The sequence below is a fragment of the Cricetulus griseus genome, chromosome 2 (genome assembly GCF_003668045.3).
Source record: "Cricetulus griseus strain 17A/GY chromosome 2, alternate assembly CriGri-PICRH-1.0, whole genome shotgun sequence".
NCBI lineage: Eukaryota > Metazoa > Chordata > Mammalia > Rodentia > Cricetidae > Cricetulus > Cricetulus griseus.
The window spans coordinates 229,491,911-229,511,769 of record NC_048595.1 but is presented as its reverse complement, the minus strand read 5'-3'; the positions used below and the strand labels follow the sequence as shown (position 1 = coordinate 229,511,769).

Here is a 19,859-nt window from a genome sequence, read left to right as displayed (position 1 = left end):
CCTTAGGTTTCTTTAACTGCAAGATCGCAGAGGTGGCGCGCAGCCAGCCGAGCCCATGACGGACCCCTGCCTCCTGCCTTCAATGCCTCAGCAGAAGACCCCCAAAGGTTGGAGAGAGGAGAGCTGCAGCTGGACATCCTCCCGGCGACGCTGCTCGGACCTGGTGCTCCTGGTGGATGAGACTGGCGACTGAGGAAGCCCCTGCCGCCGCCTTCGCTGTCGCCCGCTCAGTTGTTGCCGTCGGTCGGGACCAGTCCCCGCCTTGCGCCTTCTGCCGCCCGGTCCAGATCGGGTCCAGGCTTTGGGCGCCCCGGGGCTCGCCCCGCGCCTGCCGCCGCCCGCGCGACGACTGCCCGCCGCGTCCTCCTGACAGCTGCGGCGGCGGCGATGATGCAGAGGAGGAGGGTGCTGCCGGCGGCAGTGCTCATGGTGGCGGTCGGCGCCCGGGTGTGATGAGAGCGTCATGGTGGAGATGCTGGCTTCGAGGCGGTGAGAGAGCAAAGGAGGGCGAGAGCCAGCCAAGGGCGGAAGATAGAACAGTTCCGATCGCGATCCCTTTCTTCCCTCTCTCGCTTCCCTCCCACTGTATTTTGCCCGTGGTTTGCATATTTAAAATCTCTGGACTCCATCCTCTCCCTACCAACGAAGTCTCTCCGTTTCTAAATGGAATTAGTGGAGATCGGAGCCTCTGGTGTAACGCACAGACATGATCTATGGACGCAGTTTGTTTCACAGTGAGTACCTCTCCAGCAGTGCCAGTCCGTTTCAGGGGTGCTGCCACCTCGCCTCTTGGCCCCATGCACTGGGAAAAGCCCTGCCAACCACTCCAACCAGACCCCGCAGTCCCTTGGAGTCTGGGGCAGATGTAAACTTTCAGTACTGCAGCATCATACAGCCTGGCGGGGGCGGCGCACAGAGTGGCGCTGGACCTCAGAGTTGGTCAGGGAAAACCCAGTCTCTCCGTAGGCAGGCTTTCTGGGTGGTCCAGAGGAAAATGTAGTTAAAAGTAGACACGTGCAGGAGATGCTGGGCCCCAGAGAGGACGCAGGTGGCCACAGGGAGGTAGCAAGATTGATCCCTGATGGGCAAGAAGGAATGATCCTCCTTTGTGGGGTTCAGGGGTTCATGGGCCCACCTTCTATTTCCCAGGTAAGCTAGTGCACATCTGAACCCAGGGGCTTCAGGTAGAATACATGCCAGCCTCTTACTCTAAAGCTCTGATTTCTGCTTCCAAGTGTGATAAAGCCCTGGAGTGAGGTGGGGAGGATTGGAGGCAAAGAGATTCAGAAGTCATCAAAGGCAATGTCAGAGAATGTGTGGTGGGAATGTCATGTTATGAAGCAAGGACCGGTGGGCTAAATCTGTGCCACTCTTTTAGGAGATCTTCTTAATCCACGAGTTCAACACTGCACAGTCTTGTGTGCAATTCCATCAAAATAGGAAAAGCAGAGTGAGGCCAATTATGAACACTGATATGCCTGGAACTTCTTTGTGCTTCTGGCAGTGGAGGGAGTTAAAGAATTAGAACACACACTCACACACACACACACACACACACACACACACACACACTCACATACTCACACACACACACACACACTCACACTCACACACTCACACACACTCACTCACACACACACACTCACTCACACACACACTCACACACACACTCACACACACACTCACACACACACACACACACACTCACACACACACACACACACACACACACACACACACACACACACACACTCATACTCCATAAGAACAATCTTTGATTTTTTTGTTTTGTTTTGTTTTTCCAGACAGGGTTTCTCTGTGTAGCCTTAGCTGTCCTGGCACTCACTCTGTAGACCACGCTGGCCTCGAACTCACAGAGATCCACCTGCATCTGCCTCCTAAGTGCTGGGATTAAAGGCATTTGCCACCACAGTCCTTCCTAATCTTTGACCTGGCCAAAGTATAAAGTAGTGCCGTTAATAATTACCCAAACCTTAATTTCAAGGCTCAGATAATTTTTCCGAGAATAATGATATGCCTTAGGTAAGATGGTTGATTGATGCCCCCACTTCCTCTACCTAAATTAGTTTCAGGTGGAAATATGCAAAGGAAGACATTTTATGTAATTGTTCATAATAACTAACAAAAATGAAACAGGAGAAATGTCAGTTATTACCAAGATCAGATTTTTTTAACACTTTTCTAGTGTCAGGTTTCTCTAGACATTTTTGAGTGAAGGAAGAGGTAAACAGAATCTTAGATCCTCTCAGGACATCAGACTTATTGCTCAGTGCAGATCAGAGTCTCTAACCCTGAGCTGACTGTATGGATACCTCTAGAAATCTCCCTTTCAAAACTACTGTCTGTTTATGGATGATAGTCAATTTAGAATCACAGTTCAGGTTAGAAATGATGAATTTTATAGCTGGAGAAAGTCATAAACAGGGCTATTTGGTAGTTTGGTTAGCTTTCATTTTTTTCTTTTCCTACAAACAAACAAACAAACATGCAAAAGCTAAACTAACACAAACAACAATCCCTTTCTGTAGCTCTGTTTCAATGCCAGGACCAATCCACTTTGATCTTTCTCTTGCACTCCCACACCAGCCACCTGTCATAGGCTTTTCGGAATTGTTTATGTCCTACAACCCAAGCTTATTGGCAATAGTTAGGGTGGGTCATGGAGATTTGCCTCTTTGCTTTCCCCTTCCTCTTTCTACTGTGGCTCTCCTTTTTCTTTAAAGACACAGACAAAACTCCGGGTGCTTTACTGCAGCAATATCTGGGAACCTCCTTGCAGTCTGTGTAACATTTGCAGAGTAGCATTTTTCATAGCCTTGAAGAGTTTGGGTATCATCCTTTCTAAACAGGAAGTATTTCCTTATGGGAATCCCATATTTTACTTAGAATATTTTGAATTATATTTCCAAAGTTCTGAGTCACCTCTAAGTATTAACAATGATAAAATTATTCTACTTTATCTGTAAATTGCCATATGGCTTTACACGTTTTGGTCATTTTTGGTGTGAATTTTACATTTCTGATTGTTCTTTCTCTCTTTCAGTTATAGCAAGTTTAATCATCCTCCATTCTTCTGGAGCAACCAAGAAAGGAACAGGTGTGCTGTTTTGTATTTTTTTTAATTCTATGGAAATGTCTAATCATTTTTCGTTTTCCAATTTCACCATATCCATTCCAGAATATCTGGATATCACATAGAGTGTATAATTGACTGTCTTTGACTAAAAGGCCATCTTGAAATTAATTTACTAATGGGTATTATGAGAATGTCCTCTCTATTTTTGGTGTTATAAAATATTGGATGAAGGTCCTTTTTAATTTTTTTTTGTTTTATAGAAAAACAAATCACCTCAGAAACACAGAAGTCAGTGCAGTGTGGAACTTGGACAAAGCATGCAGAGGGAGGTGTCTTTACTTCTCCCAACTATCCCAGCAAGTACCCTCCTGACCGAGAGTGTGTCTACATCATAGAAGGTAAGACATGGAGACGGCCAGACGAGGGAGACAAGCCAAAGTCTGGCCTTCTCCAGGCCCTACATGTGTGATGTGATGAACAGAGATATTATAAAACTGATTTTGGAGAAACTGAGCACAAGTATCACTGATCAAATAACTGTAAGTCTAGAATCAGGCTAATTTCTGAAATTATTAGAAATGGGCTATGAACACATAAATATATGTAAATGAAACAAGTACCCAACCTAAAAGCTATTTTCCAGCAATCTAAAATAGAATTACTCTATACTTGACAATGTCAATTTGTGGCACTTTGAAAACTAATGTTTTACTGGATAATAATTACAATAACTGATACATTTGTCAGTGTTTTCTTCAATATTATCAAGAAACAGAGAACTAATAAAATAAAAAAATAAAAAAAGAACAGAGAATCACATAATTGGCAAAGGTATATTTGCAATCATATTTCATCAACATTAATTTGAAAGGTATTTGGCTTTTTGTGTATTTGCAAGTGAGGTGATCATATTTTCAGGTCAGCCAAGATTCTAACATGAAGCTCTCATCCATTTTGCCAACCTGAAGGACAAAAAGTACTTTAAAAAAGACTCACCCTTCTTAATATTTTTTCATTTCTTTTAAGGTTGAGCCATTTCTCTGTTAAATATAAAGAAAGATTTTAAAATATGTGAACATGTCTCCCAGTGATGAAGGCAACATTTTAAATATGAGTTCCAAATAACTTAGAACTTGCTACCATCCATACCATGTAGAACTACGGACTGAGTTATGAAAATGTGACTGCATATTGTCTCCTCATAAACCAGAGTTGCAGTCACAATGCAGATACTTTAAGAAGGAAAGAAAGGAAGGAAGGAAGGTAAGAAGGAAGGAAGGAAAGAAGAAAGGAAGGAAGGAAGACAGCATCAAAAGAACCCTCTACCTTCTATATCTCTGATTTTGAAGGGTCCTGTTTAGAAATGTTTTTCTTTTATTCTTATTTTCATCTATAAGTCAGGAATATTTCTCTTTCTCTTGCAATGTATAACATAGGAATTTTTTTAATCAAAGATAAACCAAACTATATAAACTTTGATGTTTAAAAGATAAAACAAACCAACTCAATATATATCTGGCAGTTTGGACCTGTAGAAGATGAAAACATTGAGTTTCTTGTTTGAAATCAGCTGCTATTTTTTAATCAAGTTTTTATTAGACATTTACTAGTTATATATGTTAAAAATGTATTACAAACTTTTGAAGAACTTACTATATACAAAAATAATTACTCATAGGTAGGTGCCTTCATTTTGTTAATTAGGAAATGGAAGTATATAGAAATTAAACATTATGCTGAAACTCAAAATACTCACATTTGAAAGAACAAAGAAGGATGTGTTGCCTGTGAGTTCTGCTTCTAGTGTATTACTTTGGCACCTTTACAAGTACAGCTAGTCTTGAATGTGATAGTTTTCATATAGTTTTGTTTATTTTTGTATTTATAACAAAGACAAAATAAAACGAGAAAATGAACAGAAACTCCCTTTACTATTAGCATTTTTTGTTTTGAAGCCATCTACAAACACTTCACAATTCAAATGGTGTCATAGTGACTTTTTTTTATTGATTTGCTATCAATCATTGCACAGAACTTACAGATACTAGCCTCATGGTATTGTCAATGTGTCTTGAGGAGTTTGAGACAATCAGGCCTTTTGAGGTTTACATAGGATTGCTGGAGCAGGAAGAAGAGGAAGGAGAAGGAGAAATATGGTTTATGTGTACTTAGGTGGTTGAACTCATTTTTTATAGAACACCTTGTACTAGAGTGCAGAGAAGTTGTAAGCTGTGATACTGGCCTGCCCAGGTCAAGAGAGGAATGGGTAGGAGGGAGATGATTTGAAAAAGGAGCCCTGTATTCTAGGAGCCAAACCTATAGAAATTCATAAGGTAACTATAGGCAATTGAATACCACTGAAAGAATTCAGAGAACTAATGAGGTGAGACTTCAGTAGAAAAGTAACTGAAGGAAAAGAACGGCAACTAAAGAGCTATTGGGGATGGCCAAATAAAACAGAGAAAACCTGAACTAAAGATACTGGCAGGGGTGGCAGACAAAAGGGAGGGAATGAGATGTCTTTAGGATATTGAAATTCAAATGACTACGGGTAGGAGATGATAAGACGGGGTTTATAAAATGCCGATGTGGTCAGTGTTGCCATATATTTAGGTATGCCATGGAGAGAATAAATGCACGGAATTTTAGTTTAATGGAGAGATCTAAGCTGGTTCTTCAGATTTATTGCACATAAATATAGAAATTGCTAGTGAGGACTTCAGATGAATAAAAATAAGAGAGGGAGCTATTCAGAACGCTAATATTTCAACTTACTAAAAACATAGATGTCTGGACTTTCCTTATAACTCTGATTTCTTTGGACATAGAGGCTCAGGCACCATCTGATTTTGAAATCATGTCACTGTGTTTCAGCCACACCCAGTGCACCGGAGTGACATGAATAAAGAGAGGCTGGGGGTGTTTCTGGAACATAACACGTAGGGAATGGACAGGACAAGGAGACCTGAGGGGCTCTCAGAAGGACCTGCAGATGAGCAGAGCAATCAGTAGGGATGTCATCAAGCTGCTCTGCTGTGGATGAGATTCAAGAATCAGTAGGTTTCCAAGTGACAGTTATTACAAGAAAAAAATGAGGCAAACACGCATATGTGTTTATTGTATGAAGAAATGAAGAGTCTGCTTGTGTCTCAAGGATGAGTGCAGTGATTAGCACAGTGAGGGAGAGAAACATCTCAAAGTCAGTAGAAGATTGAGGGAAGAGAGTACTTGTGTGAGGGGGTTGCGAAGGCACAGTAAACATGAGATTTTTTTAAAGAGGATAATTGTTCATATTTATCACTAGAAGGAGTCATTTGATCAGTAGAAAAATAGGTAAATTTAAAATTGTAAAGATAAGGAGCATTTTTTTTCTTATTGTTGATACAATGTAGAATGCCTGGGAAGGTATTCTCAATGAAGCATTGTCTAGATGAGGTGAGTTTTTGGATATACCTGTGAAAGATTTTCACCTTTGGGTAAACTGAGATGAGAAGACCCATTCTGAGAGTGGAGGGCACTGTTTCCTAGCCTACTCTATATTGTAAAAGGAAAGAGCCATTACTTTATTGTTCTCTGCTCTGTGGCTATATTGTCACTAGTTACTTTGGGTTCTTGCTGCCTTGATGTTCTCCCACAAGACGGAATTGTGAGTTAAATAAACATTTTCTCATTCTGGCTGCTTTTGCCAGACTATTTTATAATAGCATAAGAAACAAAACTAAGAGGGATAAATAAATGGCCTAGTTGCTTAAGACAAGGTATGCTGAAAAAAAGTCCTTTCAGGGATTTCAGCAGTCCTTCTGATAAAGGAGGTACACTGCATGTATATCAAGCAAGTGTGCATGGGTACTATATCCCAAGAGGCTGAGGGAGATGGAAATCTGAAGGAACTTAAGTTTCAGTTGAAAGTCATCAAGGGTGAGTAGAATGAAGGAGTCTGTGAATATAACAAGTTGACTATGAAGAAAAAGTGAGTTTATGCAATTCACCAGCAGATTTAGTTTACTTATACTGTAACCAACCATTTATGCATTGGTGATAACAACTCTGAATAGCATGTTCAATTTTTAATGCTATTTGGTACTTTCTAAAATTTAGTTTGCAGGAATTTCTTACATTGGCTTATGGGTAGTAATTTCATTCCGCATACTGGGTGAAAGGAAAATCAGCTGTGCATACATAACATGAATCTCTGGAAGTTGCAAGAGGGCATGCTGCGAGAGAAGACTTGAGTGATTCATTTGTTCATGTTGGATAGAGTGTAGGTCATAGAAAAAATGAAGATGAGAATAAGTGTATTCTTTACACATGATGTCTATATTTTTCCTGGTAGAGGATACAGGTGGACATATGTTAATAGATGGCACATTGAATGCTAACTAAGTTACCTGAGGACAGTACTCTTGGCTTTTTTTTTCCATAGTTGTATATTTGCAACTAAAAGAAGTGCCTGGAACCCAGAGGTGTTGCATACCTTTAATCACAGCACTCCAGAGGCAGAGGCAGTGAATTTGGCCTGGTGTGCAAAGTAAGCAAGTTCTAGGACAACCCAGCTGTTACACAGAGAACCCCTATCTTGAAAAAAAAAGTGATACCTGATATGATAAAGTAATTTATTTTCTCTTAAAATATCCCTGTAGCTTACCAAAGAGCAGACACTGGCTTATAGAGTAGAGTGCAGTGTAGAAAGAACTCAGGTAATACACTTAAAGCTATGCTTATAAACAGATCCCTGCTCTTAAATATTTATTTTATGTTTGGAGAGTAATATTCTGGGTAGGAAACATGGCTCCTCAGATAGTTTTAAATGGTGTTTTCCAGTTTGAAACTTTTAATAGAAATTCTATCAACTCTGCCACAGTTTCTTTGGCTGTTGACCTCAGTATTATATACTAATGTCAGATAAAAATGTGGCCTGAGTTATAAATATGTCAGGTTTATATAAATCATTGGCATCCATGCCTTCACAAGTTTAATTTTTATGTCATCAATGGTGGTGATCAATATGCCTTTAAGAAACAGTGGCGCAGGGTAGGAGACAGTCAGAATGGTTGATGATCACATAGGCAGCAAGTTTTGCTGTGCCCAAAGTTTAGAAGGGTTAGTCCATGCAGAAGGCTTGGTAGCCAGGAAGCTCTTCTAAGAGGCTGCAAGGAAGCAGCTGTTCCAGGCCTGGATACATAACTTTATCCATTATAGAGTATCCTGGCTGAGGATAACAGTAGAAGTTGCCTTTACTCCTGTTTTGGTCATGAAAGGGAACAGTGTGAAGGAATATTAAAATATGTACTACTGTAGTTAATGATATGTTGCTAGGCTCATCAGATTCTTCTGTTTTTCAGAGAGCTATAGAAACTTTTATGAAGGGAAACTATATTGTATTTATTCAACATAATATTGAAAAATACACAATGACATATATTGTGCTTCAGTTCCAGGGAAAGTAAGTAAAACAGGTTCCTGTCTTTAATGAAGTGTCTGAGAGGAGAATTTCCTCTAAACAAGAAGAAATTGTCTAGGAGAGTTGGAGATCTGGCTTAGTTGTGGAGCATTCCCTTACCATGTTTCAGGCCCTGGGTTCAACAACCTCCACAGAAAAACAAAATCAAACAATAGAAAACAGGCAAATGAAACCCTCCCTCCATAAAGAGGGGTTAAACTGTAGTGATCTAGACAGGGAAGACAGGGAGCAAAACAAATATACTCCAGCTGCATAGGGCATGATGTGTTAGTAATCAAGGCATGCTCCAAGTACCTTGGGATTTGTAGATCAGAGGTGATAAGATCATGGAAGTGGGACTTCCTCAAGGCCCTTATCTGTCAAGTGAATTGATCTGTATGTACTTCAGCTGATGAGACTACTACTGGAATCCAAGTGGAAAATGATGAGATCACATTTGATTTCTGGGATCATTACCCTTAATACCTTGTAAATGCACTTGGATCTAATCAAGATACCTGGTAGCAGCTACTTTAGTGGTTGCATAACTGCCTGGGGGATAATTCCTTAGTGCCTTCTGCCTTTAAACCTGAACACTGGAGGTTATAAGAAAAGAGAGAACTACACCCCTCTGCCATCTAACAAGAGTTAACAGCATTGCTAACGTGGTGTTGGTTCCATGTTAGCTGTTTCATGTTACAATAGTGTTTTGTGCAATGTTATCAGTTTTAAAGGCCAACTTTTAGGTGTTCTTTAATGAAAATGTCTCTAGAATGCTAACCATCTTCTTTCTTTGTACTTCCATGTAACTCTTTACAGAGTTCTATTGGAGAGTACACAAATAGAATCTCCTGTAGAATCAGTTAACCAGCCTCAAGATTTAAGAAACTGCTTTCTACATATAATCTTATTTTGCTTTTCACAGCTGCCCCAAGGCAGTGCATTGAACTCTACTTTGATGAAAAATACTCGATTGAACCATCTTGGGAGTGCAAATTTGATCACATTGAAGTACGAGATGGACCTTTTGGCTTTTCTCCAATAATCGGAAGGTTCTGTGGACAGCAGAATCCACCTGTAATAAAATCTAGTGGAAGATTTCTGTGGATTAAATTTTTTGCTGATGGCGAGCTGGAGTCGATGGGATTTTCAGCTCGATATAATTTCACACCTGGTAAGTAGAAGCTCATTTTCAAAACTTTTTTCTTATCTCCCCCTTTTACTTTTCTATTTTCAAACTACCAATCTTTTGTAAGATGTTAAATTTTTTAAGTGAAATTTCAACTTATGCTTAAAAAAAAAACCAACAACCTATAACCAACTTTCTTAATGCTTCCCAAATTCTGAAAACAAAAACCAAACCAAACAACAACAACAAAAAAAAAACCTTAAATCTTATCTACTGTTAAGTAGACAAAAAAAAAAATGGATGACAATTCTGTGTGGTCATCAGGAACACAATTAACTGAATTGACTTCCATTATATTGATATGTGTTATTTGAGAGACAATCTGTAATATGGAGATTGAATATAGGTATGTTCTCACTAAACTTGAAAAGACAATTGTAATACTATAAAGGATATCCACTAAAGTAATTTTAAAGAATTTGAGACTAAAAGTAAATTTGAACTGAAAGTTATTATTTATAAGGGAAATGCATCCTTCTATACAGTATCCAAATTTCTTTTTTAAAATGGAAGTCTTTCAGAGGTTTAAGGAAATGAAAACAGAGGCCCGTGGGAGCCAGTAGCTCACTCTAAGGTCTAGCTGGAAATAGGAATAGTCATAAATTACTCAGCTTATGTCAATTTTCAACAAATATTCAAAGGGTTTGGTGATGCTGAAGGGCTCCATTTAAGAAAACCCGTCTTTCGCCACTACCAGAGTATATTATCATATTCTTATATCTGCAAATCATCCCATACTCATCAATTGATATTCGATTCACTGAAGCCATCTTTTTCTCTAGTTGAAGAAAGTCCTTCAAATTATAAGCTACACATAACTTTGCATGTGTTGTTTTGCTTTAGTTATAATAGGTAACAAGAAACATAGAATATAGAGAAAATCTGTGAGGCTAATACTTCACGTAATAGAAGCAGACGACTGAGGGATAGCTAAGTGGTAGAGTGTTTGCCTAGCCTGAGAGGCCCTGGCCCTAATCCCCATTCCCACAAAAGAAAAGAATTGCAAAGAGCCTTCTTATAAATAGGGTTTTTTGAACAAAAAGTTCACAACTTTGAACATAATTGACATATGATTTAGGATTGGTTACATTATGACATATAGGATTTGTTAAACAATTCAGATATTAAATGTGTTATGTGGATTAACCTTAGGCATTATAATAGTTCACTGTTATAGACTGCACATAGAAGGCATGGATATTTCATGTGCTACAATAAAACTAATTTGCCATGTTTCAAAAAGAAATGAACATGTATGCTCTTTTATCTATTATATTATTTGTCCTGTATTTTTAAATGTGTATTTTTGGGTAACTGACGATTTTGGATATAACCTGTAAATAAAAATGCTTACACGAGGAAGGGTTTTGTAAGTATATTTGCACTATGAGTTTGTTGATTGTGAACGTAATGTCTAGGGTTTGAAAGTATCCTCTCCTAAAGATTTTCACAACAGCCAGAACCCTTTCCTAATGTAACAATGTCCTGCCCACTGCTTGCTTCTTTTGGCATAACGTAAATGTAGTACCTATCCATTATCCCAGGGTTTCAGAAGTCATAGGAAAACCTAAGTGTCAGTTATTTCTGTAGGTCTAATACATTATCTTTATTATCAGGGACAAATCAGTCAGGAGGAGCCCCATAAGAAAAATCTCAGAAAAATACACTGATTTAGCAATGGACTCAGGTATCTATCTTAATAGATGAGCTTAAATGCAAAAGAGAATCTCCTATTAGCATAGGACAAAGAGTAGTACCATAAGAATAGGAAATGCAGCAATTTTACGATGTCATTGTGCCATTGTGACAAAGCAATCAGTAGCTCATTCATAAGAAGGTATGGCTGAGGAAGCAAAGCCAGTGTGGGAGTAGACAGAGGGCACAGCTTCGTGACTGCTCAGACAGCTTTTCAATCCTGAGCCCAACTGCCTTGGTTGTCACTTAGTTTTAAATTTTATTTGGTATTTTGACTTACGTACTGCACAGGGGAAACTGAGGAAGAGTTCCTCTGTTTGATTTCATGATTCTAAGTATTAAGTCATGTATAAATCATCTTGTCACCAAAGTAGAAGCAGAGTGAAGTAGAAGGGCCAACTCATCAGCCCTAGGACTTGAGGAGGGAAGGGGGTGGAGGGACACACTAACTTTAGGGCCAGGCAAGGTATCCAGGTACGGCTTTATGTTTTCTTTCTCATGCTATTAACCTTAGACATAATCTACAATGGTTTTTATCTTTTATAACATTATTTTATAAAAAGTAAAGATAATATTATTTATGTATAAGTCATCCATTATATAGTTTAGTGTGTACACTAAAACTATGATGTCCCTATGTCACATCACTTTTTGTTAGATTACTTATTTGGGCCAAAGCCTCTATAGGAGAAGTTATAGTTATTTATAATGATAGTCATAAAATACATTCAAGAAGAAATAGCTTCAGGATGGTCAGATGACTTATGTACTATAATCCAAAAGTCTGAATTTTAACATGGAAGTCTGAAAAACTTGATTTCCAGGCACTAAACTGAGTGGATATTTATTTCCTAGGGTGAATTGCATTTGTCAAGCTAACAAGATTGACACACATATCCGTGTGCATTTCTATGCACATGTCTGTCTATACAATATATATACAGATGGGTACATTTTCAGTTAGGATTTAGGGATCACAAGGTGCAATGTTTCCTGTGTGCAGCCATTCCTGCATATCCAGATTACCGTCAGAGGATTGCATGCATGGGGAGTCTTGGAAATTCAGTTTCATTACTGATATATTTTATGATACTGATCTAGGGTACTTGGTCTTTTATTACTAAAATGTGCGTCAAGTTTTCCAGCACTGCTTCAGAAAAACTCCCATTGGCTCATTCTCGTATCATCTGCATTCTTTCTGGCTTCTTGCTTCCATTTTTTCCTTGCTAGCTTGCTACTTTGTGTCTTCACTCAGCTCCAAAATTGTTTGTTTCCTAAGAACTCAGTGTCTGACTTTTCTAATCATTTCAAAAAATAAAATAACTTTCCCTTTCATCTGTAGCTCCTGCTGGCCCTAGTGTCTAGGCTTTTGAATTTGCAGTGATGTCTGAAAATCAGTCAACCAGAACTAGTATAAGGAGGATAGGAAGACAGCCAACAAAACTACCAGGGAAATGGTGTTGAAGAAGGTGTTCCCTTTTCCTACCCATTTTAATGGTTTTTTACTTTTTAGTTCACTGATGGTTATTTTTGGTTCCTGTGTCATCACTTCAGTCTTGAGTACAGGGATGAATCACTTGGGAGAGTAGTCTGGAATTACTTTCAAGATGAGGAAATAATCAGCTAGTTCAAATTCTAGGGTCCACAAAGAAGAGCTTGAAGCTTAAAGAAGGAAGGGCCAGTGGGCCCATGCTTCTGAATACTTCAAAAAGGATTATTAACACAGGGACATTTCCCCTGCATCTTGTGTGGTGAGTGAACAGCAGCCATACAATGTCTGGGTTCCAATAGCAGAGCTGAGTGGTCCTGCCTGGGTGTGGTGGCACATACAAATAATCCCAGCACTAAGGAAGCAGAATCGAGTAGGTATCTGTGAATTAAAGGCCACCCTGGCTTATAGAAAAAGCTCTATGCCTTTCAGGGTTTCACAGAAAAACTCTGTCTCAACAAAACAAAACTGAACACGAGGGCTAAGTACTAAGACATGAAAAACATTTAGAACTACAAATTGTAAAATATGATAAGACTCAGCCAATTCAACAAGACATCATATTAAACATATAAACATATGTACTCTTAGACAACTTATTATTTTCTCATTTAACAAGTTACATCATTAACACTACTTAAAATGAGCATCACAGAAATTTAAAAACCTAGTATGCCTTGACGAAAGCTGTAACAATATACATCAAATTCATAAGAATGAGTACCCTGAGGCATGGGACGGCAGTCAAAGGAGCGTTCTTAGAGCCAGATAGAACCAGAGTAAAAATTTACTTATGTTTATCAGTAAACTTAAAGATGCTTCTAAAACTAGCTTTATATTTTTGATATTATTTGTGTAAACAGATCATTTAAAATAAAAATATAAGAAACTATGGCAATAAAATGGTTTTAATTGAAGAATGTTGTTTCTCTCTTCCATATTTTTGTAAATTCAACCTAGGAAAAACATTTTAAGCAGGAAGTAACAGTTCTCCAGGTGCCTTCTTGCAGTGGTTTTCTTTGCCGCTAGAAAACAGTGAGACTATAACTATATCTTTGGAACTCCAAGGTCAGTGGTACCACCCAGGGATGCTTTAATCCATCAGAGTGTAGGAAAACATGGAGAAGGTCATACTTCCAGAGAAGGCAATCTTTGCTCCCTTCAGTCACATGCATATTTTGCTAATCTTCTGCTTTATGTTTTTATTTTCCTGCATTTTCAGACCAGTAAGGTAAATCATACCGAATCTTCCACATTTTTTTCTATACTATTTCTATGAGACGTTACAAACATCCTACTGAAGAAGCTTAGCTGAAGGACTGTACCTCACTGTCACAGAGGTGAGGTTGAGTTAGGCACTCTCATTGAAGTGAGTAGAATTTTAAATACTTTGTGATGATTATGATACTTTGTACTTAGCTAGCATCTTTCATTTGAAGAGCTCAAAGTCTTAGGGGCAGTTGGCTGACTCATAGCCTTTCTCAAATTGCTTGCTGAGTGACTTCAAAGGCATTGTGAAGAGTACACTGTAGTGCAGAGGTTTAAACCAAACATTTCAAGAATATCTCTGTGCACAGAGAGATTAAGTAGAAACAGCTTTGTGTTTAATGGTGTCTTAATGATTTGGTGCAACTTTATCCTCCTGGAGTGAGTGAATATTCACTGAACTACTTGCAAAGACTCTAAATTTCCTTTAACAACTTAGATTTATTACTTTTTGAGATATTTGCAAATGAGTATAATGTTTACATCATCTTCATACCCCTACTCTTTCAAATTCATGACCTCTTCATATATATATAATATATGTATATATTATATATTATATATATATATATATGAAACCTGCTGAGTACATATAATGTTGCTTTTCTGTGGAGACTCTTAGGCTTACTCCTGGAGAAGTATGATTCTTCTTTCAGTTGGCAGAGGTCATCATTTAGGGATAGATAACTGCAGTTATTGTATCTATTCTGACATAAAAGAAAATTCTCTAAAGATTAGTTTAAATTTTACCTAAAAGAAAGAATCTTTGGTAGTCTAAGATTTAAAATAAAAAAATCTTTTTGACATAGAAAGTGAATATAACATAACTTAGGTTAGTTAATGTTATCTTTTAATCTATTGTGTTTATAGTGTTGATGCAAACTAGTCTCATTTCAGCCTAGGAATGGCTGTGAAATGCAAACTTTTGAGGCATATTTTCTCATGAAACAAAAGGCAAAACTTCAAGCATAATAAAAAATTTAAATGTAGAGCAGGTAGCATTGATTTTCATGTGAGACTCATTTTTTCAGTTCCTGTTTCTCACTCATCCAGACCATTCGCTGGTTCCTCTCATCAATAGCTTGTGGAGGACTCAGGCTGAGAGATGGGGGAATGTCAGAAGGAAGACATTGCTGCTTGGTCTAGGTGGGTGTTCAGGAGAGAACTTGAGAGTGGGAGAGAGACTTTCCAGGATTAGCTTCCATCTGTGCAGAGAACACCAAAAGCAAAATAAAAGGAAAGAGAAGATTGCTGAGCAGTTTCCTGTACAATAAAGATGTTGTCAGATTTCTTCAGGATAGACAGTGTTCAAGTGCAAGCCTGTTGTTTGCAGTTATTCATTGGTTCAAGGCTGGGTGGATAGTTTGGAACGTGGTATATCCTGCATGGGACCGCAGAGTTTCCAACATTGTTATGTATCTTCTTTGGAATATAAAAAGACTTTGGGGTTTCTTTCACTCGTTCTTTTATGATACTAAACACAACAAACAACAAAAGGAGAGGTATCACCAGTGACCATGTGGAACTGTATGATCTCTGTACCACTGACTGTAAAGGGCAAGGAAGTTACTTTTGCAGTGGTATTGATGACTTCAGATGCACAATTGAGAAACTAAGGACACAGAATGCTTCAGTGACACCCCTAACCCCAATAAAAAGCATCAGCCTATACAGGAAACAACAGAAGAGAACTCTTAAAATTGTAGTAAGGATGTTGAAGTGCTCAACTAAGGGCTTCTGTCAGTGAGCAGATGGAGACGACTCGGTTTTCGTTAAGGGCCTGAGAGTCTGACCGTTGTCCAGTCAGTGCATGTGCAACACAAATTGGACTTGTGTTTTATTTTTTCTTTCTTCGGTTTTTCCCTGGTGAGGAGGTCACAAGGGTGGCATGTGGATCTGAGAAGAATGGGAAGTGAGTGTAATGTGGGCATATGATGTGAAATTGCTAAATAATCAATAAAAATATTATGCTGGAAAAAAGGAGCAAGGAGTAGAAGTCAGAGGGCATGGTAGGACATGCTGCCTGGTTCATGAGATCTGTCCAGACATGGAGACTTCCTTGCTTACCAGTTTATGTAACTCTGCACTGACATGCCTTCTGAAAAAGAGTAGAAACTATGACTCCAATGTTATCACATATTGAAATTACTTTTTAGTGCAGTTATATTAAGAAATTTAATTATAGAAAACTATGGTATTATCTCACAATTCCCTGCTATAACTTGAAGATTTCACTTTTTGAATGTTGTCAGAAATGTCTTTCAATTAACAATGGCTCCTTGCCTCTCTTCTTCATCTCTTAAACTTTTTGCCTTCCCCACCCAAGTCATCATGAAGTAGATCATTGGTTTCTTGTTCATCTCTCATATTTTTTTTCTGCTGACATGATTCTCTGTGTGTATAGTGCTCTGTGGAAACTTGTGCTTCACAGGCTAATACTTAAGAGGGAAATTGGAGATTCTTCATTCAGTTGTAACTCAAATTTTTGTCCTTCCTCAGACATGCCTCTTTGAATCTTACTTGTGATGTTAGTTTCTTTTAGTCACTGTACAGTGCACCTTTTTCTAGGGCTACTGTAAGCAACTGAACTAAGAAAGGGGCATATTGTCAAATCTCCTAGAGGAGGCTTAGAAGCAGGTGTGGGAATGCTGGCTGGTTTATTGAAAAGAGGTTTGAAGCCACGCTTCACCTAGCTGTGAGGTCACCTTTGCATCCAAAGCTATCATCACATAACTAACACCCAGCCTTCCTTTTAATTAGTAAGAAAAGTAGCATAACTAAAAAAGAATGCTAAAGAAATTTGACGAAAATTAACTAGAGGACACAGGCATTCATTCTCCATTTTGGCACTTCTCATGTCCAGGGATTTGTTTAGTTTACTTACGTGATTAGTATAATATTTCCCAGAATACTCCGCTGAACATTTAATTTGGCATTGCATGTTTGAGTAAAATGCATTTCAATTTATACATTTCAGATACATTTACCTAAGGAAACCTTCATATTTAAAACATTATCTTTCATAGAATTTTACAGACAGATTGAGACTTATTTTTTTAATTTAGTAGTATATGAAATCAGTTGAGTAATTATAAGAAAACAATATTGTAATAACCGAGAGTGACTTTCTATTTTAATGTTTGATGTCATTATAGCTATAAAGGTAAAACATGGTTTTTGTACATAAAGAACCACACCTTATATTCTCATCCCACTTTTTTTTGCTACTTATTTATCCAATGAATATATCTGGTCCACTTTGTGGATCATAATAGTACAAAAACAGTATGCTGTAACTGTAGCAACCATTAAATTAATTCATTGTCTCTGATCAAATCAATCTGTATAACAGACTAATAATCAGGTCATATGCTCTGCCCTCAACATGTATTTGCAGGAATCCATGAGTGTGCTGTTACATGTGTAAGGGGAGATAGAATCACACACACAATGTGCAACATTAAAGACATGTATCATTCAAATTTAATATTGAGTGATGATCCCAGGTTATCTGAGTGGCCACACCAAAGCCCAAGTACCTTCCCTATGAAATAAAGGTATAGAAGACTTTGTGTCATGTGAGATGATATAAGGCAGACTCCAGCTCCCTTTAAAGGAAGATGGAGAAGTAGTAGGTGATGTATGTAGACAGTATCTAGAAACAAAAAATGACAAAATGAAAATGGAGTATCACCTAGATCCCCCCAAAGGACTTCTGATATCAAAAAATGCAAATTAATACATTTGATTTTCCTAAAAGCCATTACATTTTCAGAAATTTATTCTAACAGTACTGTGAGACACATAGTTATTTTAATTCTTGGAAGTAAATTATTAAAATACAATTCTCTTAAAAATAGTCTTGGAAACATCAGTGGTTAAAATCTGGAAGAATATTGAGAAATATGTTAGAGGAAAAGTTTATATTACTTAAGTGGACTATGAGAAGACACATGGTATCATCACGGTCAGTAGGAACTTCAGAGGAATTAAAGGCTCAAGGAAGAGAAAAGGTCATGCCTTACAGAACATACACATCATCATTTTAAGTAAATTATTGATGGAAATGAGAGAGTCAAAACCCTGCTAACTAAGATGCACAGGAAATCAGGGACATGATTATGGTAGTTGAGAGGAAAGCAATCTATGCTGTACTTATTGGAAACTTAGTGAAGTTGTTTTCTGACTGTAAGGCAGAACTTTTATTTAATTTCATTTTTATTCTTTAACTACTACTCATATTTATATGCATCCTCCCATTCCCTTGCCCTCCCATCTTCCCAGGTTCCCACTGCAACCCCAACCCATCCTCCAACTCCTCTTCACGGATAGTGAGGCCCTCCACCAGGGACCTTCCAAAGTCTGTCACATCATTTGGGGGAGGGCCTAGGCCCTCCTTGCTGTATCTGGGCTGCAATAGTAACCCTCCATAAGGAATGGGCTCCCAAAGTCCATTTGTGCTCTAGGGTTAAAGACTGGTTCCACTGTTAGAGGTCCCATAGATTGGCTTTGCCTCCTAGCTGGTACCCACATTCAGAGGGCTTGGTTTGATCCAATGCTGTTTCCCCAGTTTTATGACTAGGGTCTCCATGCTCTCACTAGGTCAGGTCAACAGTTTCTGCCGGTTTCTGCAGCACTATCTTGGCCCTTTGCTGATCCCTCTTCCCTCTCCACAACTGAATTCCAGGAGTATGGTTCAGTGATTAGCTGTGGTGCCTGTTTCTGCTTCGAACAGCTACTGGATGAAGGCTCTAGGAATGGCAACCAAGGTAGTCATCAATCTCATTACAGGGGAAAGGCATCAAGGGCTTCTTCTCCACTACTGCCTGGAGTCTTAGTTGGGGTCATCCCTGTGGATCCCCTAACATTTCTCCTGTGCCAGACCTCTCTCCAAACCTGCACAGTCTCCCTCTATCAAGGCCTCTCCTTTCTTACCCTCCTCTATTCCTCCCCTGTCTCAGTCCTTTGGTTCTCTTCCCTCTCCCCTTCTTCCTTCTCACCTCCTTCCTCTCCTTCACCATCACCCCCATGCTCCCACTTTGTTCAGGGGTTCTTGTCCCCCTCCCCTTCATCCAGGGACTATGCAATCTTCTCTTGGGGTCTTTCTTGTTTCCTAGTTCTTTTGGCAGCATGGATTGTAGGCTGGTAATCCTTGGCTCTATGTCTAAAAATCATATGTGAGTGAGTGCATACCATGTTTATACACAAAGATTAGTATGTTTTCCCTTCTGGAACCTCTGAAATTATGTTAAATGACATTGAAAGCAAAGCTTATCTCAATGGGCTGAATGTTGCCAATAATCTGACTTTAAGGTGGGCCATGGTCTTCTGGGTTCCATGTGAAATCACAGGGGATTGACAGAGTCCTTCAGTGTGAAACAGGGAGGCAAAAATGTCCCTGTCTCATGACAACCTATGAAATAGAATATGGTTATTTTGGCTTTTGAAGATGGGAAGCCATGCACTAAGGAATGTGGGCAGCCTCCACCTGCATGTAGAAATCCCCCCTCCAGTCTCCAGAAGAAAGAATACAGATCTCATGATTCATTGATACAACATTTCCAATGTGTCCAAAGGCACTAATATTGTGTTAAATTGTTGCAGGAGTATCAGCATACTCATAGAATATATAACTAAACATTTAAAGTATGTATTGAATGTGGCAGATGAACAAAGGTAAACT

General features: G+C 38.7%; 1 protein-coding gene across 1 annotated transcript in view; it reads left to right on the top strand.

Annotated features, from left to right (window-relative positions):
* The first annotated feature begins 706 nt into the window (after positions 1-706).
* The window catches only part of Neto1 (neuropilin and tolloid like 1), a 106,381-nt gene continuing 87,228 nt past the window's right edge, over positions 707-19,859 (top strand). The window contains exons 1-4 of the mRNA XM_035439073.1: positions 707-734; positions 3,065-3,118; positions 3,358-3,495; positions 9,463-9,711. Coding sequence (XP_035294964.1) covers positions 707-734; positions 3,065-3,118; positions 3,358-3,495; positions 9,463-9,711 — 469 coding nt within the window. The remainder of the gene's footprint in view (positions 735-3,064; positions 3,119-3,357; positions 3,496-9,462; positions 9,712-19,859) is intronic.